The sequence below is a fragment of the Eulemur rufifrons genome, chromosome 27 (genome assembly GCF_041146395.1).
Source record: "Eulemur rufifrons isolate Redbay chromosome 27, OSU_ERuf_1, whole genome shotgun sequence".
NCBI classification, from domain to species: domain Eukaryota; kingdom Metazoa; phylum Chordata; class Mammalia; order Primates; family Lemuridae; genus Eulemur; species Eulemur rufifrons.
The window spans coordinates 34,133,571-34,159,136 of record NC_091009.1 but is presented as its reverse complement, the minus strand read 5'-3'; the positions used below and the strand labels follow the sequence as shown (position 1 = coordinate 34,159,136).

General features: G+C 39.7%; 2 protein-coding genes and 1 pseudogene across 4 annotated transcripts in view; 2 read left to right on the top strand and 1 right to left on the bottom strand.

Annotated features, from left to right (window-relative positions):
• ASPM (assembly factor for spindle microtubules) overlaps nucleotides 1–1,666 on the top strand; it is a 50,568-nt gene extending 48,902 nt beyond the window's left edge. For both annotated transcript variants that reach the window (XM_069459612.1, XM_069459611.1), the window contains one exon: nucleotides 1,533–1,666. In XM_069459612.1, coding sequence (XP_069315713.1) covers nucleotides 1,533–1,635 — 103 coding nt within the window. In that variant the 3' untranslated portion in view covers nucleotides 1,636–1,666. The remainder of the gene's footprint in view (nucleotides 1–1,532) is intronic.
• Nucleotides 1,667–2,812: 1,146 nt separating this feature from the next.
• Nucleotides 2,813–2,907, bottom strand: LOC138375881 (U6 spliceosomal RNA; annotated as a pseudogene).
• A 3,740-nt stretch (nucleotides 2,908–6,647) lies between these two features.
• F13B (coagulation factor XIII B chain) lies at nucleotides 6,648–24,815 on the top strand. 2 transcript variants are annotated; one of them, XM_069459615.1, is made up of 12 exons: nucleotides 6,648–6,755; nucleotides 9,463–9,663; nucleotides 10,621–10,806; nucleotides 11,864–12,040; nucleotides 12,416–12,592; nucleotides 14,802–14,981; nucleotides 15,493–15,681; nucleotides 16,784–16,969; nucleotides 18,694–18,894; nucleotides 19,811–19,993; nucleotides 23,003–23,216; nucleotides 24,407–24,815. In XM_069459615.1, the coding sequence occupies exons 1-12, from the start codon at nucleotides 6,692–6,694 to the stop codon at nucleotides 24,438–24,440; spliced, it is 1,992 nt and encodes a 663-aa protein (XP_069315716.1). In that variant the 5' UTR covers nucleotides 6,648–6,691; the 3' UTR covers nucleotides 24,441–24,815. The 2 variants fall into 2 exon arrangements, with proteins under 2 accessions (XP_069315716.1, XP_069315717.1); XM_069459616.1 differs by lacking the exon at nucleotides 11,864–12,040.
• The last annotated feature ends 751 nt before the right edge of the window (nucleotides 24,816–25,566 follow it).

Here is a 25,566-nt window from a genome sequence, read left to right as displayed (position 1 = left end):
CTATGATATCAATAAGAGGAAAATACAAATAAGCCATTGGAAAAATTAGAATCATTTGGTTCTGGGCAGAAGAACCAGGCTAGAGATATAAATTTGGGGTATATTAGTTTCAGGATATATTCCAGGTAGCACGTAAGGCCAAGAGATGAATGTGACCACGTGGAGGAAAGAGAATATATAGAAAAGAAAGTCCCAAACTGAACCCCAAGTAACCCTGATTATTCCAGAAGTCAGGTAGAGAAAGAGCTAGCCAAGAGCTCTGAAATGGAATTGCTAACCAGACAGAAAACATTCCAAGGAGGGCGTTGTAACAGTCAACTATGTAAAATGCTGCTGAGAGGTCAAGTTGGTTGAAGGCGAAAAATGGCCGTTGGATCTGGCGAGACAGAGGTCGTTGGGGATGACAGGCCAGATGAGGAATGAGAACAAATGGAACACACCAATGTATAGACATTTGGATTTTTAACAAGGAAGAATAAGAAGATGAGAATTCATATGGTCAGGATTTACGTGAGAAGATGCACAAACTCCCTCTGATGAATACTGTTTTCTCAATGAAGTATAGATTATAAACTCAACAATTCAGAAACGGCTCAGAGGGTATGGAGAGGGCATTTGAAAAGTGGAAAGGAATAAAATAGTCATCTTGGAGGGAAAGGGAGCATACTAGGCAATTTCAAATCCCCTTTTTAGATTTGTATTATTGGCATAAAATAAAATAGCAGCCTGGTTGTGTAAATTTTTTTAGCAATATTCAGCTGTACAGGAATGGAGAAGTCAGATACTTTGATTCAATGTGGAATCAAAATAGGATTTTTCAGATGAGCTCAATAGGAAAGAGAGAGAGAACAGAATGAACTGCCTTTGCAAATGGCATGGTTATATTTTTGCACCTGAGCTAGGTAAGAAGCAGAGTGGGAAGAGCATCTGATGGACGGCGGGTACATGCGACGTCAGATGAGCTGGCGGCCTGCGTGAGGTGGGAAAATTGGCTCAGTGCCCGTGTTAAAGCAGATGAATGATGGATGAACCAGAAGTCATGGTCAGAGAACGGCAGTCTCCACATTGAGATGTCATTGGTGGCACACTTCCTGAAGATGGCAAAGTAATGTGTGACCATGTGACAAGGATGGGTTGAGGTAGAACAGAAAGAAAGCAGGACAAACTGACCAGCTTGTTGGCTTTTTGGCCACATGGATGTTGGTGTTGCTAAGAATGGTGACAGGAGTTAAGAGAAGAACCAGGTTTACAAGGAACAAGACACTGGGAGTTTGGTCAATGGCTAACAGGGAGTGATGAAGCCAACTACATGGCAGAAGCTTCAAGAAGCCAGCATCGTTTTTTCGGAAGCATGGAGACAAATACTCTGGAACTAATACTGGGCAATATATGAAGTTCTCCCACCTTTTTGATAGGGTTGTAAGGGAAATGGTGTATTCAGAAATAGCCACATTTAGTTAAGACCAAAAGAGTGAAGGTAACTCTTAAAAGAAGAACTTTATTAATGCCAGATTTTTTTTTTTTTTTAACAGACTTAAGCCAGACTGGGTTTTGAGAAGAGATAGCATGGAAGAAATCACAGACCCCCTGCAAGCTATTCAGATGGTGATGGACACGCTTGGCATTCCTTACTAGTAAACGCAAACATTTTCAGTGTATAGTATCAAGAAATATCAAAGCTAATTATGAATATGTAGTGCTTTTTGCTGTCTATGTACAACTTTTAAAATCTGACTTTATATTAAAATAAATTGAGGCATTTAAGAATTTTAAACCTAATTTGTCTGAAATTGTCTGCTTATAATTTGGTTAGGATAGACCTACGTATATTGGTGTGTTAAAGGATATATGAAAATTAACTGTGGAGATATTTTTATTTTCTTTCTTTGTCCATAAAAGTGTTTTAGGAGCTCTTGGGACTCTATTTTCCAAAAAATGTATTTTTGGTTGACTCTTCCATTGCTTTGTTTTTCTCCTTCATTTACAGAATTTTAGTATAAATAAATAATCTATTTACTTTGGTAAGTTATACTGCTAGGAAATAATTGACCAGGGTAAAAATGTTGGTATTAATTTCCTCTAAGATGAGTATAACCAGTTAGTAGCTGTATAAGAAATATTTAGATGAAGTTATATTAAGTCTGTTCTCTTGATCTTTGTTTTCTATTCATCTCATCTGTTCTTCCCCCTGCCCCTTTTTTTTGTTTTTTTCTGACCTTTTTGGATTAACAGGGTTTTTTTAAAATTTTTTTATTTCAGGAAATTATGGGGGTACAAACATTTTTGTTACATGATATGACTTTGCCACATCCCAACCATCTTTTGAGATGTGCTGTCCCCCTACAACACTCACCATGTCCATTAGTTGTGAGTTTACCCACCCCCAACCCCCCGACACCCAAAGAATATTACTACCGTGTGAGCACCTAGTGTTGGTCAGTCAGTGCCCGTCTGATGGCCAGTACATGTGGAGCCTGTTCTTCCACTGCTGGGACACCTCGCTGCGGAGGACGGGCTCCAGCTCTATCCAGGAGAATGTAAGAGGTGCTAGATCACCATTGTTTCTTATAATTGAGTAATATTCCATTATATACATATAACATTTTATTAATCCACTCATGAACTGACGAGCGCTTGGGTTGTTTTCACATCCTTGCAATAGTGAATTGTGCTGCTGTAAACATTCGGGTGCAGATGTCTTTATTATAGAGTGACTTTTGTTCCTTTGGGCAGATGCCTAATAGTGGGATTGCTGGATCAAATGGTAGCTCTACTTGGAGCTCTTTGCGATGTCTCCAAATGCTTTTCCACAAAAGATACAGAGCACTTCACAAATCTGTGTGTCATCCTTGCGCAGGGGCCACGCTAATCTTCCAATTCTAGTATACGTGCTGCTGAAGGGAGCATGATCAGATAGATTGTGGTGAGTTAAAAACTATCTGTGATATCATACAAATTCCTGTATCGTATAAGAACCTTGTAATATACGTTTCTCCCTTCCCTGCCTTTATGCTATTGTTGTCAATATTTTACTTCTAGTGTGTTATAAACCCCACAATAAATTGTTATATTCATCTTTTTTCCTTTAAATAACCAATTAATTTTTAGAGATTTAAATAATTTTTAAAATCTTTGTATTTACTCATGTAGGTGCTATTGTTGGTGCTCTTCAGTCTTGGTGTAGATCCAGATTTATGTCTGACTTCTTTCTGCCTGAAGGACTGCCATTAATATTACTCACAGTGCGGGTTGGCTGGTGAAGAAGTTTTTCAGCTTATGCATGTCTGAATTTTTTTTTTAAGTTCTCTTGGCCTTCATATTTGAAAAATATTATTACTGGGCTTAGAATTGTGAGTTGGCAGCTTTTGGGTTCTTTGGTTTTGTTTTGTTTTATGAAACTTGACTTAGGATTTTGTCCCTAAAGCCATTTTTAGTAGTAGTCTTTTAGGGATCATCAAACTGTGGAGTAGTAAATTATTCTGAACAGTATTCCTATAGCATGCTTTGAGGTAGATACTATCTGTACCTTTGTTTTCAAGATAAAGAGATGTAGGTATAAAAAAACTTGTCCTTTTCCAACTTTACAGCCTGGATATTGAGATTATAAGTCAGACTCCAAAGTCTTTACTCCAAACCAGTGCTACATTAACAGTAAGGAAACAAACAAAACTAGACAGGAAATTTTTGAAAAAGAAGACTAAAGTGTGAAGACTAGACTTACCAGATACGTATATTCTAGAGTGAGGGTAGTTAAAAGTATGGTAATAAAAAACATAACTAGGGTAAACAATGAAACAAAATATAAAAATTGACCTAAGTATATATGCAGGAATTTAGCACCTGGTAAAGATAGGAATTCAGATCAGTGACAGAAAAGGTGAAATATTTGATAAATAATTGGAACAGATTGGCAAGTCTGAGGAAGAAAGGCACTTATCTGACACCATTCACAAAAATTTATTTTATATTCATTGATTATAAATGAAACCAAAGAGGTACTATAAGACAATGGTGATTTTTTGAAAACAATATTGTAATGATTCTAATTATGACACAAATCCCAAAAGTCTTGAAGAAAAATTGATTAATTAACTTACAATATTTGCCATAATAAATTCAAAAGAATAAGGAGTATGCCAGGAAAAGTACATTCCACCTAAAATCACAGAGAGGTTCCATTTTCCTTAATATGTAAAGAGTTCATCCAAATCCATAAGGAAAAGGCCAACAGTTCAGTAGAACAAGAGCAAAGAATAAGAACAGGCAGTTCCCAGAAAAAATTTTCAAAAAGCTTTGAAATGTATATAAAGTGTTTATTTTCAATCTCTACAAAAGAGAATGTAAATTGGACTGTGATTATATTTTCTCTTATATTGCAAACATGAAATGTTTAATAACACTGTTGGTGTTGTGGGAGAACATCGTCTCATACATCGTTGCTGGAAGAAGAGTTATTGGCATAACTTAATTAGAAAAATTTAGCAATATTTATATTCCAAATGCACATTTCACTTCTGGAGGTTTATCGTATATATTTATATACATGCAAAATGGCAGGGGTAGTACTAAGATTTCAGGAATTTTCCAATAATAAAATATTGGCAACAATTTTATTACTGAACAAATGAGGTTTAAATTATACAAATTATATAATTATATTGATATAATTATATTTACATATAAATTATACTAGAAGACGACTCATCAAAAAACATGAGGAATCAATTTATACATGAATGATCTCCAATATGTACTATTAAGTGAAAGGTAGGTAACCTTTGTATATATATATTTCCTTTGTGTATGCAGAGTGTATTTAAGAAAACACAAAGATATGGAGAGCATTATTTGCCATCTAGACAGTGGAGCTGGGTGGCTGAAACACAGGTGTGGAATGGAGACTTTTCACTGTGTACACTTTGAAGTTTGTACCCTGTAAATATATTGACTTTTAAGAAAATTTTAAAATTATGTTGTCTAAGGCTTCCGGTCAACAGTAGCACATTAACAGTTAAGTTTTTGGGAAGTCAGTAGTTACAAGAAGAGTTTTGACCACACAGGGGTCAGTCCCCCTAATCCCCCAGCCCCTCACATTATTCAAGGGTCAACTTTATGAACAAAAAAATGGCATGTTATACAGCCTTAAAAAAGAAGAAAATCCTGCCATTTACAGCAACAGGGATGGGCCTGGAGGACGTTAAAAGCAGTGAGACGGCCAGACACACACGGGCAAGCACCCGCCCTCACTCGCTGGGGATCCACAGCGGACGGACACGGATGCAGGGCGGAGAGCTTGCCAGGAGCTGGGGGAGGGGCAGCGCAGAGGGTTGGTTAAAGGACACGAAGTTTCAGTGATGCAAAATAAATAAGCTCTCGAGATCTAATATGAAAAATTAATTGAAGCATATAAAAATTAATAGGAAAACTTTAGTAAATTGTTAATAGTAGAATCCAGGCAGAGGTTTTGTCTGAAAATTTTCAAATTAAGAAATCTTTGAAAAAAGCAGACGCTATATTGTTTTCCTAAATTTTAAATTACTCAAATTTTCATGAACAGTAGAGTAGAATGGATAGATAATTTGTGGCATAGTCACAGAATGGAATACTATATAGAAAAGGCTCTCTGTACTACATACCAAAATATGGATAAATCTCAAAAGCAAAATGTTAAACAAAAGGAGCCAGACATACATAATATATATGACATGATTCCATTTTTGTAGTGTAAAACCAGGCAAGACTGATTTGTACTGTTAGAAGTTAAGACAGTGTTTAGCATCGGGGTGAGGGTAGGCGGTGACTTGCAGGGGGATTTGAGTTGCTAGCATAGTCTGTTTCTCGTTCTGGGTTCTGGGTTCATGCGTGTGTTCAGTTTGTGAGAATTCTTATGGTATGTGTACTTTTCTGTTACTAATCTTCTAATAAAAAGTTACAGAATTAAAATAATAGCTCCTACCTCACGGTGTTATTTTGTACTTTAAATTAAAACTCGTTAACATATAAGCTTCACGAGGGCAACAATTTTAATTTTTTTTTTTTTACTGCTAAATACCCCAAGTCTCTGACATGGCCTGCCATATGGTGGATATTGAAAATGTTTTCCATAAATGGATGATAATATAGCACAGTACTTACCTCACTGCCCGCCACAGATACAAACTCTCTAAATGTTAGACATTACTCCTGTTAGTAATACTGTTCTGTCATTTCTTGAGACAATTAAAGCCATTTATCTCTTTAAGGAGTGCAATCTAGGCAATAGCATATTTTAACATCTGGTTTCCTTTAGCTCATGTTCCTAAGTTCATCTCTTCACATAATCAATATTAGTAAAGATCAATGGCCACAAATGAACTTTACTCTGTGAACTTACAATCGGGAGTTAAAGTTCAAAATTTACCGTTTTTTAAATGTAGTTTGTGTTAATTATTTATTCTGTTGCTATTGTTGCTCTTATTGGTTATCATGTTCTTACTGGATTCTGACATGAACAGTAATGTCAGTTAATATAGTTGTGCTATTTTAACACTATTTGAAAATATTTTAAGTGAAATATAAGGCTTCTTACAAAGGGACTTAGACATATGCTGTAAATTATTAACTTTTTTTTCCAAGAGAAGTATTATGTACTTAATGACGAGTCCCTAGTGCTTTAGAATTGTTAAAAACTTTATGAAGCACACCACTGAAGATGAGGTTGAAAAACTTGGCTTTTATCATCATATTAATAATCCCAGGAGAACTCTACGCAGAAGGTAAAATTAATTCCTAATATCCTTTATTCTCTAAAAATATAAATGGAGATTCAAACATTTATACAACTTGAGTTTTAATATACCTTTTCATTTTGATACATCAGTTTTATCATGCATACTTTTTATAAACATTATTTGTTATAATATTTAGACAGACCTTATCCTTTGAGCAAAACTGGTAAACTATTCTTTTAGTAGCATAACTTAGAAAAACAGAACAGAATGCAAACCCTTTGTATCTCTGTTTTGAGGCATAGGAGATTAGGATGTAAATACTTTAAAAGATTTTCAGTCTAACAACATAGCCATTCATATGTTAACCTTAATTCTAGTTTCATTCCTAACACTGACAAAACTTGTACAATTTAAATTCTCTTTTCTTAAGGAGAGAGTTTAATGTGGGAAATTTGAAAAAGAAATAAACATAAATCATCGGCAAGATTTTCTACTCTTGATATTTTGATTTTTATCCCAGTGATTTATTCATTGGTTGGAGTCATTAAGTAGTGATCAGGAGGAGGACTATATAAATGATTATACAAAACAGGACACTTTTGAGAGTAAAATGGGTGCTCTCTTAATAATCACGTTTGGACAACAGGTGTAAATTAGGACTGTCCAGACAAATCAATACCTATGGACTCCCAAGCTATTAGAGATCTGTAAAACCCGACTGTCCAGTGTATAAGATTAGTGTGAGAGTGAAAGGTAGGCCGTGCGGATGTGTGTTATTTGGGTACAATTATCAGTATTTGGCTGTAGGGTTAAATATCCAGGGAGCTGATTTAGCATGAGCCAGAGTGAATATACAAATTAGGAAACCACAGCAATAATGCTTTTCTGAAATAAACATTTTAGAGAATTTGTTAAGGGAAAATATATAAGTTATAATTGCCTTTTACTTGAATGCTTTACTACAAATTTTCTAAGGTCTGTAATTAAAATTATGGAAGTGAAATAGAAATCAGCTTTATTCGATGCTTTTGATTCTATAATAGGAAAATTTCTGCTTGAATAGTTTCCTTTGGTTTATTTCTGTGTCTAAGTAGGGAAATGCCAGCTAATATAATTGTCTATTATCTATACCATGAAGACATTGTAATATTCCAGCTAATTTTCTAATTACGGTTACAGTCTTGTTTCAAACAAACAAGAAAGTCTAAGTTGCTTGAAGACAGAGACCATGATCTCATGTCACATGCTTTCTCCAACCCCCACTGGGAACCTCCGGGGCAAGAATTGAGTTAATTGCACCTTTAGTTTCATGGTATTCAATCATTATTGGCCTAGGAATGGATTCACTCTTGCTTTATTTATACGTTTTCTACCCTTATCCCTGATCATGTGTCCAATTTCTCCTGGGGCACAGTATCATGTTTTGATGTGTTCTTAAATACATGAATACTTTTATAAAATATGTCTTGTTTTGAGTATGTGTTTTACATTCACATAAATGGAAACTTGCTGTAGGGTTTATCTTCTTATTGTTTTATTGTATTTGATACTGTTTATATTTCCGTGTTGTTGACACTATTTTGCTTCTAGCTGCGGCCTGGAGTTTCATGTATCCGCTCTTCCAATGATGGACACATAGTTACGCCAATTTTCTCTTAACCAAAAATAACTCGGAAATGAATAATATAACACAATCACCTTATCTCTCTATAGAATTTCTTTAGCCTGCGTTCACTCACAGGTGGGATTATTGAGTTAATTTTTGCATTTAATTTCTGTGCGTAGTGACGTCCTACTTTTGCAGAATGGCTACTTCAAAGTATAAAGTCTCCAAGAGAGGATGTGGCTTGTTGCATCCGTTACCCTCACTCACCAACATTTCGTATTATCCATTTTTGTACTATTTGTGCCAAGCTGTCATTTAGAAAGGGATATGCCATTTTTATTTATTTGCCATTCTCTGATTCCTAGTATGTTTATACATGTCTTCATATACTTTTTTAGATATTTAAACTCCTGTGATTTATAGCTGATTAGCATTTTCCTTTGCTTTTTGCCTTTTTATAGCTGATTTGTGGAAATTCTTTGTAGACTATAAATTTTAACTTCTTGCCAATTTGCATTGCAAATTCCTTCTTCTAAAACATTACTATGTATGTGCTTTATTGCCAATGACTTTCATTAAAAGATATCCATAATTTTTGTTTGTTTGTTTTTGAGACAGTCTTGCTCTGTCGCCCTGGCTAGAGTGCAGCGGCGTGAGCAGCAGCTCACAGCAACCTCAAACTCCTGGGCTCAAGTGATCCTCCTGCCTCAGGCTCCCGAGTAGCTGGGACTACAGGTGCACACCACCATGCCCAGCTAAGTTTTCTATTTTTTGTGGAGACGGGGTCTTGCTCCTTCCCAGGCTGGTCTCGAACTCCAGAGCTCAAATGATCCTATTAGAAATTTTTAAATTATACATATGACTTGCATTATACATCTATTAGAAAGTGCTGTTCTTACAAAGTTAGGGAAAGCTTCCCTGAGGAAGTGGCCTGCCCAGTTTTATTCCAATTGATATTTGTTTACAGTCATTTTATGATTGAAAAAGAAAAGGAGTACTTGGATTCTCACAAAAGCACCTTAAAAATTTAAGTACTAGTTGAAGTGTCTGCAAAAACTTTTAATGTAAAAAAGTATTGTCACTTGATCACACATTTTATGCTCTTAGATGTTTTTCCATTTTCAGCCTGACGTTTACTCATTTCAGAGAAACCCTGTGGTTTTCCTCATGTGGAAAATGGAAGGATTGCCCAATATTACTATCCTTTTAAAAGTTTTTACTTTCCAATGGACATAGACAAAAAATTGTCATTTTTCTGCTTGGCTGGTTATACAACTGAAAGTGGGAAACAAGAAGAGCGAACCACATGTACAGCAGCAGGCTGGGCTCCAGCCCCAAAGTGCTTCAGTAAGTCAGCGGGACGTGTCAAACCATGGTTGCAATACGCAAATACAGTAGTTTATAAAAACAGGAGTCCAATAAAATATAGAAAGTGGTTAAACCTTTTTAGTAGAGGAGGACAAAATTACTGGTAAACTGTCTTTTTACAAAACAAAGGCATACTTTGAAATTCTGTAAATAATGCTTTGACATTAAAATGTTATTTTCTTCGTTTGTTTTTAATACCCAAAACTGCAATTTTTATTTATTACATTGCAAGGGACTTAGATGTAAGTTATTTACGTTAAAGAATGAGGAACTTACATGGATACATATGCATAGGAAGTCAGAAAAATGCTCAGGACGCTGGCCTCAGGAAGGACAAGATCGCTGCTCTAGAGCTTTATCCTTTGCAAGACTCATCTTTCCTTTGTGTGCCAGCTTCTTTCATCATAGCCATTGAAAAATGTGTTTATCTGTATTTTGAGTTCAAATTTGTGAGAAGGTAATCTGATTGGTTCATCACATTATTTTATGTCAGGCTGTACTCTTGTCAGGCTACCGATTGGCTTCCCCTGGGTCAGGTGACCTTGTATCCTAAGCTCTGTTTTCCAGAGTGAGGGGCTTCGGTTGCCTCAGTTTCATTCAGAAGAGGAAGTTGGGTACATTGGTCGCTGTGGGTGAAATAGCTGGTAAACATGTCTAAAAGTAGATGTGGTAGGAGTAACCATAATGATTAAAATTAGTAAATGCCAAGAAAGTCAATGTCAAATTCATTTTCAAAAAAAACTTTATGCAGATATTTCCAAAATTAAATTAAATCAAGAAATTGTGGAATGAAAATTATTTCTCTCTCTCTCTCTCTCTCTCCCTCCTTCCTATTCCAGCTAAGAATAGTATACTGTTATCTTAATTTTACAACTTAGTAAAGGACAAGCTTAATTTTATCATTAAGTTAAGCAAATAAATATTTTTTCCCCATAGAAAAATGCACAAAGCCTGACCTGAAAAATGGTTACTTCTCTGATGTAAAAGTGTTGTACAAAATTCAAGAGGACATGCGCTACGGCTGTGCCTCAGGATACAAAACCGCCGGCGGGAAGGATGAAGAAGTGGTTCAATGTCTCGCTGACGGGTGGTCGACTCCACCAGCCTGTAGGCAGGAACATGGTATGAGCCTAAGAATCTTGTCCTAAAACTGAAGATAAGATCTTAGGAGGCTAGTACTTTCTCATATTGATAGGTATTTTTATTTAACATAATTTATTTTTCATGATGTCTGCAAATGCAGGAAGTCGATATTACCTTGCGTTTCTCAAATGCTAAGTGTTTTCTTAATCCAGGGGTTCTCAATGCCTACAACACACCTACTCCAGTAGTTCCTACTTTGTACTAGTACTAATAAAAAAGAACTGGAGGACGGGCGCAGTGGCTCACACCTGTAATCCTAGCACTCTGGGAGGCCGAGGCAGGAGGATCGTTTGAGCTCAGGAGTTCAAGACCGGCCTGAGCAAGAGCGAGACCCCATCTCTACTAAAACATATAGAAGGAAATCATCTGGACAGCTAAAAATAAATATAGAAAAATTAGCTAGGCATGGTGGCGCATGCCTGTAGTCCCAGCTACTGGGGAGGCTGAGGCAAGAGGATCCCTGGAGCCTGGGAGTTTGAGGTTGCTGTGAGCTAGGCTGATGCCACGGCACTCTAGCCCGGGCAACAGAGCAAGACTCTGCCTCAAAAAAAAAAAAGAAGAATTGAAATGTAATAAAATCAAAGAACTTTAATAAACCTTTCTCTGCAACATCTATAAATCACTATTTCCTTGATTACAGAAGAATTCGAGATCATGCACATTATTTTATTATATATTGTAAACCAGTGTCAGCTGTACTTAAGTATAATTCAATAGTTTGACTATATATACTTCATTAATATGTTGTATACTGTTTAAATTGTACAACTCCATAAAGAGCACATATTCAAAAAATTACTACTGCACAAGCCCTCAGGTGGACGGTGGCCTTGGGGACGTGCTGAAGACTAGGGTTTTAAGAACAGACGACAGGCAGAGCCAGGTCTCAAGGTGCCTCTGTTTCAAGTTTGCCAAGTGTTGATTCTGCCATATAGTTTTAAGATTGAGTTCAAATATATTTTGAGATTTCTTTTTAATATTCTAGGACATTAACAATTTTATGAGCTCATAAAATAAATAACTTTAATATTTTTAGACACATGTTTGGCCCCTGAGTTATATAATGGAAATTATTCCACAACACAGAAAACATTCAAAGTGCAGGACAGAGTTCGCTACCAATGTGCCGCCGGCTACTACACAGCCGGAGGGAAGACGACGGAGGAGGCCGAGTGTCACACGCACGGATGGTCTGTCACCCCGCAGTGCAGCAGTAGGTTCTCGTCCTGCATGAAACCTCCTTTCGCTCTGAAAACTTTCTCATACAGAAGTGTGTATAAGCTGTCATGCTAATTATGTTCTATGTTTCATAGATTTTTTTTGCTTCTGGTTTTAATTATGTTGATAATAGTCTTTGATTATTTAAAGCTCTCGAGTTGGAAAAATTCATTTTAGCTCACAGAATTAAATTAGAATAAGCCTAATGATATTTAATATATAAAGCGAATTCATAACCTTTTATTATTTAAAACAAATATGGCAAATTTATTAATTTCTACTCTAGATATGGCATATAAGTACTAAGTAAATTTTGTTCCAGCAGAAAAAATAATTGTCTTTACATTTTTATTCATTCTTTCATTTTTAGAATTAAAGTGTTCTTCTTTAAGATTAATAGAAAATGGTTATTTTCATCCTGTAAAACAAACCTATGAAGAAGGAGATGTAGTTCAGTTTTTCTGCCATGAAAATTATCATCTAAGCGGATCTGATCTAATTCAGTGCTATAATTTTGGTTGGTACCCAGAATCTCCTGTATGTGAAGGTAAATGTTTAAATTTCATACTCGCAAATACAATACCATGTCTTTGTCAGCTTTAATCTCTAAGCTCTGGAAATAACTAGACCCAGTTACCCTAATCTGGTGGTTGGGAGGATACTTTCCCTGAATTGGCCACGTTTCCTGATGTGAGAATTTTATCTCTAAAACGTTGTCATGGAGAGCAGAAAAAGCAGAGGAATATTACCCATAAGTGAAGATGGAAAATGAGGTCATCTAGTAAAAGCTACCCAAAAATGTAATAGCTATAGTCCCATTTCCATCACGGGGTGTATTCAAGCAGGTGGTGTGATTACTCGTTGGAAGACACCAACTCAATACTTATTTAAACACGCCAACAGCGTAGTATGAAGAAGGTCCTAGTCTACAGAGGAAACAGATAAGAAAAAGCAACGGCCATGACGTGGCAGGTGGTTTAATAAAATCAGGTGCTGAGTGCTTGAATAGACATTAGAGATTCTGATTGGTGAGTTGTGTAATAACATTCACGGAAGTGATGGGTCATATTTGAACTGGACCTTGAGGATGGGGAGGGCTGGGGAGAGGCAAAGGGCTTGGTAGCCTCTGTTTTACGTATAACATGGGACATAAGGTCGGTATTGACAGGCAGGAGAAAGACACGAAGGCAGAACGCGGAAGGGGGCGGCGAAGCCGTGGAGCAGCTGCCAGAGCCAGAAGCAGGGAGCCGGCCGGGCCGTGCAGGGAGAGGACCGCCCCGGACTCTCCGAGCTCCCGAAATGCGCTGAACCAACCTCACCGGCTCTGTGGTTTTCCAGTCGTGCTCAGCAGCCTGGGGACCACAGTACAGAGGAAGATTGTTAGCCTATTTTCTGTACCATATGGTCTCAAAAATAAGCGGCAGACCTGTTCCACACCCCCTTCCCTCCGAGTCAGTCCACACGCTGACAGGCCCGTCACCTTCTCCAGCAGACAGTCGTCGTCCGCAGGGTCAGCGGTGTGATCAGCAGAGCAGCGGTTCCGCTTCCCCCAGAGGACCCACATCCTGGTCCCTGGAATCAGTGACTGTCACCTTGCGTGGCCGAAGGAGCTTGGCAGTCAAAGGCTGAGAGCAGGGCTGCTGTCTGGGGTCGCGCCCGGAACACTGTGACCGCAGAGGGGGTAGAAGGGACGATGGGGGCGACAGGCTGCAGCGACGGCAGGACGGGTCGCCGGCCCGGGGACACGGGGGGGCTCGAAAAGGCCGAGCTGCCGATGCTGCTCCGGAGCCCCCGAAGGGAGCGCAGCCCCCCGACACCCCGGTTTCAGCCGGTGACACTGACTTTGACTTCTGGGCTGGGGAAGAGGATAAATCCGTGTTGTTTGAAGCCGCTACATCGCGGTGATCTGTCACCGCAGCAGGAGGGGACACAGCCGGTGTCTCAGGAGGTTTAACTCGGGGAGACGCGGGTGCAGGAGCGGGTCCCCACCTGCCACCCATTCGTGTCCCACATTCCGGTTTCCTCGTCTGTGACGAGCGAGGAATGGTGGTTCCTGCTCAGTGAAGTCATTTTAGGACCAAATGGCTCGTGAGATAATGAATGTAAAGTACCCGCTGCTTCCGTTGTCTGTCGGTGCGTGACGATGTCGCCGCAGACTCGGCAGCTTGAACAGCCCGAATGTGTCATTTCCCAGCTCTCGCAGGTCGGGAGTCTGGGCTTGGTATGATGACTCCTCTGCATCGGTGTCTAACAAAACTGCCACCAAAGTGTCACCGGAGGCTTATGAGTGGCCACAATCTTCTTCCCAGCTCATCGCGGTTGTTGGCAGCACTCGGGACTTTGCGGCTGCTGGACTGAGCCTCAGTTTCCCCCAGCTGCTGGCTAGAGGCAGCCTGGGCCCCTGGCCGGTGGCCTCCCCGGGTGGCCGGTGGCAGGGTGGCCGGTCCCCTGCCAAACCACCAGGGAGGGACGGTCGCTCGGCAGGACAGGCGTCGCACGGTTGTGTGCCATGATCGTGCACACACTCACTGCTCATCCGTCATCTGTGCCGTGTCCCGTGGCCAAGGCAAGTCACAGGTCCCGCTCACGGACAGGGGACACTCCGGCACGTGGCCGTCAGGAGCTGGGGACCGCAGCGGTGCCCCTAGAGTCTGTCCGCCGCCCCTTCCACGGTGCTCGGCACGGTGAACACTCCTATCCAAGCTTTATTGTTTTTTATAATCATATGACTGTATATGCTGACATTTTTCCTTAAGGAAGAAGAAATCGATGTCCTCCTCCACCTCTGCCCCTAAACTCCAAAATGCGAACATACTCCACGACTTACCGTCACGGAGAGGCAGTCCGGGTGGAATGTGAGCTACACTTCGCGGTCCAGGGGTCTGGAGAGATGCGCTGTGAGAACGGCAAGTGGACGCAGCCTCCCCGGTGCATCGGTGAGTCCCCGCGGTCCCTCCCCTCCCGCACCTGCGCGTGGGGCCGGCGGTCCCTCCCCGCCCGCACCTCCGCGTGGGGCCGGCGGTCCCTTCCCCTCCCGCACCTGCGCGTGGGGCCGGCGGTCCCTCCCCTCCCGCACCTGCGCGTGGGGCCGGCGGTCCCTCCCCTCCCGCACCTGCGCGTGGGGCCGGCGGTCCCTCCCCTCCCGCACCTGCGCGTGGGGCCGGCGGTCCCTCCCCTCCCGCACCTGCGCGTGGGGCCGGCGGTCCCTCCCCTCCCGCACCTGCGCGTGGGGCCGGCGGTCCCTCCCCTCCCGCACCTGCGCGTGGGGCCGGCGGTCCCTTCCCCGCCCGCACCTGCGCGTGGGGCCGGCGGTCCCTTCCCCGCCCGCACCTGCGCGTGGGGCCGGCGGTCCCTCCCCTCCCGCACCTGCGCGTGGGGCCGGCGGTCCCTCCCTCCCGCACCTGCGCGTGGGGCCGGCGGTCCCTCCCTCCCACTGTCCCTTTCCAGAAGGGCAGGACAGGACGGCCTGCGAGGCGCCCCCCGCCATCCGGAACGGCGCGGCGAGAAACCTGCGCGCGGAGGCTTATTCCCACGGGGACACAGTGACGTACGGCTGTGACCCTGGCCACTATCTGCGTGGGTCAGACCAGATAACTTGTCATCGTGGAAAGTGGACCCCCGCGCCTGAGTGTGTCGGTACGTGTGCCTCGTTTAGCGCCGGGAGCCGAGCCCAGGATGCCAGACTTCCCTTCTGGTTGTTGAATGACACCCGTGGCGAGAGGCCTCGGCCGGGAGAGCGGGCAGCGCACGTGCAGCTGCTCTGCCGCTCGGCCGCGCGTTCCGAGTCACCGTAGAGTCTAAGCCAATGTAGAGAATGTGGGAATTAAAAAAGCCTATTTGAATGGTTAGTGCGAGGCACGGTTGTCTGGCCTGTGTGACCTCGTGGCCGGCCAGCTTTAAAGGACAGCACCTGGGTAAGGATGCGCGTCGTCCGGGCAGAGAAGCATGTTGGACGGAGTGACCGGCCCTGAGTGCCATCTGTTAATACTCCTCTCCCTCTGTGTCCCACGGAGTCAGGGCACCGCCCCGGCCCGACTTTGGGGACGTCCTGCCGACACCGCGCAGCTGGCGGTTGTGAAGCTTGTGCCCCCTGAGACGTCCCCGCTCCCTCACTTCCCTGAAGAGACCACCCGCTGCGCAGTCGCGCCAGGGCTGCCCCCCGCCTGCCCTTTCTCCGTGGGGTCCCACAGTGACTCACGAATGGGTTTATCCGGGATACTCATTGCACAAGGCAAAAGCTGGGAAGGATGCTAAAGAAAGTAGCCGAGAAAGAGAAAGATATTAGAGAGAGAGAGAGAGAAAAAAAAAAAAAACACGGATATTTCATCCATGGGTTGATTGAGATCTGAGAGGAGGAGGAAGGAGAAGGAAGAAAATAAAAGTGGTTAATGCCATAGGGGAGTTTTAGACTTGACCATAATCTCTAGGTTGAAGAACTCAGTTTCCTTTTCTATAGATTTTAAGAATATCTGTTAATAGATTATAATTCCTTCACAATCAAGAAAAGAGAAAGCATATGCATAACTTGTCCTTAGGCAAAACATTTGCTGTTTATTCTTGCTTAGCAATTTCTAAAACATTTAAGCTGAATAACGGTTCTCTCATTTCTGATCAATTTAGAAATCAATGGTCCTAAATTATACAGTACGAATAGTGAGATACTATAGTATGTAGGACTATATTCTATCACTATACTGGTACGAGCTCCTATTAATTTTAAAACAACCTCTTTTCCTAGAGAACGACGAGAACTGCAAGCCCCCGCCTTCTGTGGTGAACGGAGCCGTGGTGGGTGGGCTGGGGGCGAGCTACGCGCCGGGCTCCTCGGTGGAGTTCAGATGCGCCGAGTACCACCTGCTCCGGGGGGCCACAGTGTCGCGCTGTGAGCGCGGAAGCTGGTCGCCGCCGCCGCCGGTTTGCCTGGGTAGGGACTGAAGCGGAACTTCCAGATCATGAGATTTAGAATTTTAATTGTTTTCCTATTAATTGTAAAATTGTCTATCAGAGTTTATTCTGGTTTATAACCCTACCATAAATAGATTAAAGTAGTAGTTGTCTTAATCTTTGTCAACTTTAAATACTTTAACGTTGACATTTTTTATTGATTCAGTAAGCATTTATTTGATTTATTTAAGCATTAGTTAATCGTGCGTTTTCAATTTTCTAGTGGCCACAGTTTATTCATGAGTTGATTGTTCATAGTTTAGTCATTTTTCATATTCATAAGATCTATATCTGTCAAAAGTATACACTTCAGAATCATGTATGTTGTAACTATTTTTTTAGTTTCTTTTTCTTTTTATTTAGGATGTTTTTAAGTATATATGAGTTTGAAAGTTTGAAAGAGCTCAAGTTTTCAATCTTGAGCTCTTTCAGCCTTTCGTTTGTGGTTTCTGCAGGGAAGTGAATGCTGTCCCCGCCCTAACTCAGATACATCTGCACCCGCACATTTTCTATTGCTCTCGCATTTTCATGTGTTTGACAGTAAGGTTTTGGTGATGTGATTGATACTGCATTGAATGGCAATATAGGAATCTCTGAGGATAGAGACTGGATTAAAATGTTAATGGAAAAGCTAGTAATGAAACAGCTTCATAAGGAATAACAAGGTTTAAAGAAATATTTTATTCTGTATCTAGAGTGATTGTCTCGAGATAGTTAGGCCCAGCGCTAAAGAATCGAAGCAAATACCAAGTGAAGATCAGTCACTGTTCTCAGGACAAGAGGAAAGAGCCTTGTGCATCTTGCTTATCCATTGAAATCTGAAGAACAAATCTGGACAACAGTGTGATACGGAATAGAATTTTTTTTTCTTTTCTTTTTTTTTTTTTTTGAGACAGGGTCTCACTCTGTTGCCCAGGCTAGAGTGCCGTGGCGTCAGCCTAGCTCACAGCAACCTCAAACTCCTGGGCTTGAGTGATCCTCCTGCCTCAGCCTCCTGAGTAGCTGGGACTATAGGTATGCGCCACCATGTCCAGCTAATTTTTCCTATATATTTTTAGTTGTCCAGTTAATTTCTTTCTATTTTTTTTTAGTAGAGATGGGGTCTTGCTCTTGCTCAGGCTGGTCTCGAACTCCTGAGTTCAAGCGATCCTCCTGCCTCGGCCTCCCAGAGTGCTAGGATTATAGGCACAAGCCATGGTGCCCAGCCCACTCCTTTTTTCATCGAATTTATCTTATGCTGTAGTTTAAAGATGGCCACGAGTTATAAAATTCATGTATTTATTATATTAATTATTTACTGTGGTGTTTCTCCCAGTTAGAAGGTAAGCTCCGTGAGGACAAGTGTCTTTGTTTTGTTAATTATTGTATATTGAGTGGCAGGTTTTCTATGCACAATAAATATATTTTCTAATTCAAAGTTTTTATTTTATGGAAAGAAAATCATTACTTTAACGGATAGTGGCCTTAAACAATATTTTTAATGTTTCAAAATAAGCGGTTTTAAATTATGACACACTGAAGACCACGAGAAATGTATAAAGTAGTAAAGCATATATTTTCTTACATATGTGAGGAGCTTTAATAATGATAAATGTCAAATGTAAAATGTTGCTTTTGATGTCTGTCATAATTTTTATTTTAAAAATATATCACTTTTATGTTTGTTGGATGAGTAAAGAATTTAAAATAGCATTTTGTTTTCAGAGCCCTGCACTGTGACTGAGGAGTACATGAACAGAAACAACATAGAGTTGAAGTGGAAATACGAAGGGCAAGTCTTGCACGGAGATTTGATAGATTTTGCCTGCAAGCAGGGCTACGCCTTGTCCCCGTCCACCCCGCCGTCAGAGTTATCCGTGCAGTGCAATAGAGGAGAAGTGAAATACCCTTTGTGTCTTAGAAAAGGTAAAACACTGGTGCTTTCTGATAATTTCTTACTCGATCGATGCCTGCCACCTGGGTTGAAAGTTTATATACCTGGATAGAATGACTATGCTGACATCTTTTAGTTACAATAAGTCAATTTTATGAAAGGAACAAAATCAAGAGGTTTTATAAATGCCACCAGACCATCAGAGAATTGATCACGCTCATGTGAGCACTCAACGGCGTTGTAAAACATCGCTTTACTTAGGGTTGCTGGGGACCCTTGTCTCAGAAAAGGGCTTGATGCACAGTGTGAGAGACTTTTTGTACTGCCTGGATTTAGGAACTTGAGACAGTCTCACTCTGCTGCACTGAGTAGAGTGCAGACACATCATCACAGCTCACAGCAACCTCCAACTCCTGGGCTCCAGTGATCCTCCTGCCCCAGCCTCCCGAGTAGCTGGGACAATAGGCACACGCCACGAGGCCCGGCTGATGTTCTTATTTTTGATAGAGATGGGGTCTCACTCGTGCTCAGGCTGATCTCGAACTCCTGAGCTCAAGCAGTCCTCCTGCCTTGGCCTCCCAGAGTGCTAGGATTACAGGTGTAATAAGAAAAAAAGGAAGACAATACATACAGAAAGCATGGCTTCAAGAGAAATCTCATGCACTTTCACTTTCGGCTAGATAAAAAGGGAAAAATAAAATGATAATTTTTAATACTTTGATAGTTTTAAATAAGTATTTGAATATTGGAACATTTGATTCTAATTGTAACAATAAATTTTATGATATGATATTATTGCAAAAATATTTTCAATATCTGAAAATTATTTGAGAACTGCCTAAAAAACGCCTTTGCATAAACTAGCTCATTTTATCTCTGTAGCAATTATAAAAGCACTGCATGCTCATTATAGCAATTCATTGTAGGCTTTAAAACTTATTTTTGCAGAATCTAAAGGAAGGTGTGCATCTCCTCCACTCATTAAAAATGGAGTCATAATTAGTTCCATAGTCGAAGCCTACGAAAACGGTTCCTCGGTAGAATACAAATGTTTTGATCACCATTTCCTACAAGGGTCCAGGGAGGCCTATTGTTTGGAGGGAGTGTGGACTACACCACCGTCGTGCTTAGGTATGTACCGCTAAATATGACTCTATCTAATAAAGTGAGACTATGTATTTTTGATCTCTGTCATTTTTGAATTAACTTAACACTAATATAATGCTTAATTCACTGCATTTGTGCTATTTTATTAGTGTGCCTATTTAATCGTTGGTTTCTATTCTTTCTTTTAGATCATAAATAACTATAGTTCAGTTTGCTGTCATTAGTATTTACTAAGTGCAAATCATGTCTCAGGTACTCGTTTGGTAGGGCCTATAAGATGAAAAAACCACAGTGATGTAGGGAAACGTGTTAACAGTTTTTATTTAATGTGGTTGGCACTACAACAGGAAACATCAGTGCAATGGGGGAACGAAGACAGAAATGGCCACCTGAATACGGAAAGATGAAGCAAGTTAACACCTCTATAGTAAGGCTTCCTAACGCCAGTAGCAACACTTAACAGGCCCTCAGAAGTGTACAATAGCATATCTAGAAATAATAAGAAAGCATTTCTTTGTTTCCAGTTCTGACTTTTCTTTATTTTTCTTATTTCACTGGCTAGGACAATGTTGATTGAAAGAGGTAGTGGATATCTTTGTTGCCCAATCTCATAAGTAAAACTTTAAATAATTCATCTCTAAGTGCAGTGTTAGACTTTGGTAATTTTCTTCCAGTTTAGTAATTCTCTCTTTAGATGTGTTCAATCTGCTTTAAACTCATCTATTGAGTTCTCAATTTCAGCTATTATTTTTGCATTTCTAGAATTTCCACTTCATATTTTTTTCTTTTTTGTAGATTTGTCTGATGAAAGACTGCATCTTAACACTGGTTTCTTGACCGTAGTAATCACACTTATCATTAAGTCCTGTCTGTAAACTCCAACATCCCTGGATCATCCTGTAGGCCTATTTCTGTTTTCTAACATCATTTCTTGCTATTTCTGTGAACAGTTGATTGAATATCAAATAGTATGTATGAAAAAATTCAGGAGCTTGGAATGATGTCATCTTACACCAAAGAATACTCATCCCATCCTCTGGCTGAAAGTTAGCATAAGAGCAGTGGGTGTCAATCCAATTCGAAATGCAGCTTTCTCGAAGTTTATTTTCAGAGCTTCGTTTGCCCTGAGCCATAGCAAGTAAACTCCAGGGTTCTTTGCTGAGTTTGCCGTGTGCCAAAGCTCCCCCCAGACGGGCTCTGAGGTCCCCGGGAGTCCGCCAGACGCCCAGTGCAGCTTTTCATTCATTTTCTGCTGGATCTTCATCCTCTCCCTCTGCACAAGTCAAGAACAGGCAACTACCTCAGGGGAAAAGCCAGTGCAGGGGGTCCAGCTCATTTCTCCACGCCTCCCATCCCCCTGAGTTCCTTATTTCTCAAGTCCTGGCTGTCCTGGCCAGAGCCAAACTCCCTGTCCCCGTCCTCACCCTGTGAGTCTCGGCAGCTCTCCTGGCTCGGCCTGTCGATGCCCAATCTCCGTGTGGCCTCTCGCTCAGGCTGAGCATCAGCAAATACCCAAGAGGAAAGTGGCACGTTGGATATTGAATTCACCTGAGTAAACTCCTTCCAGAACCTTAGTTCCTCGACTGCCTCGGAGGTTCTCTGATATTTTAAAATACTTGCTTTTTTGTCTGTTTTTCAGATTTTCTAGTTCTTAGTAGAAATGCTGGTCTGAGATAAGCTACTCTGCTATAGCCGAAAGCATAAGGTCTATGAATCAATTTTTGAATTTGTTTTAATAAAAATCCCATGTTTTGTAGAACAGTGGCATTCTAAATTGTAGCACTATTTGTACTCATTTTCAAAACTATTTTCCGGTGACTTTAGAGATTGTAAGGAGTCTTTCTAATAATTCTTGTTCATTTCTATTGTCTGTAGCAATTCTAGCATAACATTTTATGCTTGGGCATTTAATAAATACTTGAAAAATGACTTAATGAAGTAGTCCCCTCTTATCTGTAGTTTTACTTCCTGTGGTTTCAGTTACTCATTGTCAACTGCAGTCTGAAAATATTAAATGGAAAATTTCAGGGATAAACAACTCATAAGTTTTAAGTTGTGTGCCGTTCTGTATAGCGTAATGAAATCTGTCGCCATCTTCTCCTTCCCACCCCAGAGGTGCCAAAAAGAAGCCACAAAAGCACTTTCTTTAAGTCAAAAGGTGAAAGTTCTAGACTTACTAGGATAAGAAAAATAAGCCTATTCTGAGGTTGCTAAGATCCACGTAAGAATGAATGTTCTCTCCGTGAAATTATAAAGAAGGAAATAGAAATTCATGCTGGTTCTGTTGTCACACCTCAAACTGCACAGTCATGATAAATGCTTAGTTAGGATGGAAGAGGCATTAAAGTTATGGGCAGAAGACTTGATAATTTAAAAAATCAGTATTTTTATCATGGGAAAAAATCAAAGAGGTTTGTTGGGTACCCTAATGCATATTTTAAGTTTTTGTTTTGTTTGTATTAATCCACGTGAGAATGGACACAATAATACTGTCCATGCTTACAATTTAAAACATCCCAATCCAATCTTGATATTTCTTCATTAGAAATGTAGAAGACAAGAAACTGAACCTCTTTGTACGGCATGAGTTTATGGAGTTTGGTTCACTGTCAAGCATCTGGCTTGTGTCTGTACTTCCGTAAAATATTATCTATCCAGCAATTAATGGTTTGTCTTGTGAGTATTTTATTTGAACTTCATGAAGAAGAAAAAAGGAAAAGAACGTTGTTTCAATGGCCATGAGTAACTGCCAATGCTCCTGAAAAACACCGTTAGTTTTGTTTGCTATCTTTGAAAAACCTAATGGCATAAAACTAAGTGACAGACAGGACATACCCTTTCTCCAGGTCCAGCACCACAGAGACAAATGGTGCAGTTTTCTGTGAGGTTTGAACATATTTTCTGACTCAAATGTTGGTTCTAACTAACTTGCTTGCCATTCACATGCCTGGGAGTTTTGAATTCATCACGATTCCTGTCAGGACCAAGATGTATCAAGATACTTTTCCTCTCTTTTTTTTTCCCTCCCTCCAGAGCCTTGCACGTTATCTTTGGTTGAAATGGAAAAGAATAATTTACTCCTGAAATGGGATTTTGACAACAGACCACATATTCTCCACGGGGAGTACGTTGAGTTTCTCTGTAAGAGAGATACTTACATAGCGATGCCATATATTACTGAATCTGAACTTAGAGTGCAGTGTGACAGAGGGCAGCTAAAATATCCACCATGTGTTCCAAGAGAAAGGTGAGAAGAGGCTTTCAACTAAAGCTATTTATCTTTGTCAGATTGTTATCGAGAATCATTATGCTCTAAATTTCAGAAATGTTATGTTCTACAACACCCCTACTTTATGGCCATTGGAAAGGAAAAAGAATAATATTTTTCTTCATTTTTTTTTAAATAAAGCACAATCTAAGAAGTATTAATTAATTCGACAAGTTTTCTGTGTTGTCTTCAGTCAAAGCAGTGCTTGCCATTATCAAATGCCATTATCAAATTCATGACACTTTGGCAATTGGAAAAATATATCAATTTTTATGTGTAATATTTAAATGGGCAAAAATTAACCTGTATGTTCTGAGATAAGAAAAAAAATTACATTTTCTCCTACTTCTTATTATAAGGTCATGCATAACTAATAAAAGTTTGAAAACACAGTTGTATGAACCATTCTACTAAGACTAGAGCATATTAATAATAATTATTAAAATTATAGTATTTATTTTCAGGACCACATTTGTATATAACCATTCGGAATCACTGAAGTGTTTCCTCATATGACGATTTAAAAAATATATTTTCTAGTACTTATGGAACATAATCTTGTTCTTTTCTTAGAAGAATATTAAAAGGGTACAATAAAATGATGTAACCGTTTTATAGGATCAGAATTTTGACACTTTTGCAGATATTATATAAAATGGAAATTATATTTTGTGTTCAAGCAAGAATATTAAAATAATAACTAATGGCAAAATGCATGTGGTCCTATTCTAGTAATTGCAAACAATAAACTATATGAACTACGTAAGTGCAACTTTTTAGATACTTTGAACACTCTAGAAAAAAAATTCATAAGACACACTAGTGAAAAAAATTTTATTTTTATTTTTACTTGTGGTAAAATCAGGGTGGAAAAATTTTATTGCTATTTAAATGTTTTAGTGTAGCATGGATTTTCATTTTCAAGAGAAAAAGGAGTAAATAACCTAGAAAAAAAAAAAGTTAAAAATGGTGTTAGTGTAGTAAATGATACTGAGTCTTTAAAAGGAAATTGGTGGTATTATCCACCAAGCAGGGTTACTTGCTCTTATTAGTACTTAATTAAAAAAATGACTCATTATAAGAAATGTTGAAGGGCTAAGATTGTAATAAATACTTGACCAGAATTGATGCTTATTTAAAAAATCTTTCTCTCTATCTTTCTCATCAAGGATTCTGTCTTATCAAGAACCCTTAAGGACATAGAAATGAATGGCTGAAAGAACGTTGGTATTTCAACATATCATAAAATCCCATATAAAACATAATTTTTAGAAGAAATATGTTGAGTTAAAAACCTTTAAGTTTTTACTTGCTTGAGTATATGAATCTGAATTGTTTGGGCTGAACATTTTCTTTATTTATAAATAAAAGTTAGAAAGAGTTGCTTAATTGCTATGGAAATTTCTATGGATGATTTAACATATAACTAAATCTCTATTGTATGTCTTCCATCTGTTAAAAATTAATCCATACATCAAAATATTTCCATTTCTAATGCCTATTGACTGGACTATCATTGTCTATATGCTGTATGTGCAAAAATTTCACATTCACATTTGTTATCACCTACATTAATATTAAAGTTTTTGTTGCTTTTAATTCAGTGATCATGTCTATTAAAGAACCAAACACACTCAAGATAAGAAACTGTTATGTTAGATGATTTACTTTATTAAATGCAGAAGAGACTACCCTTCAGACTTGCTAAATGTAAGGAACTTTTAAAATTAACTGTAATATTTGCTACAATTGCTGTACTTGTTTGTGGTAACTACTCACATGTTCAAATATTGTTAAAGCAACACAATTAAAGAAAGAATGACCTTCTTTGGAAAGTGCATTTTACACTTCCCAAGTAGTGGTTTTTAGATCAGATAATCGCTGGACTTGTGCAGATTATGGTCTGACATCGGTGGGTCCCACTGGCACCAGAGAATGACGGTGTTAGTATTGCCAAGGTCTGTTGGAAACGGAAACAGCAACTTTGTCACTTTTCCCTTTGAAGTGATGGCTAGACTTCTAATTGTCATTTTAGCTTACTCATAAATGCACGTGACAGCACTGTCTGGTGACCAGATACTAGGACCCTGATTAGGACTGGTTGGTGGTGCGAGAACATCAAATTTTCCTCTCTAGGATCTATCCAGTTCATATCATCAAGATCTTAGTGTCTCTTTATGACGACATCCTTCAAACCCCTAAATTACCACACAATTCTCTCCTGCTGGGATATGAAATAGTTTCTTCTGGGAATGAAGCTACAGCTGGACCTAACTCTGTGGATTAAATGTTAATTCATACAATATTCAACATGCATATTTTAGAACCG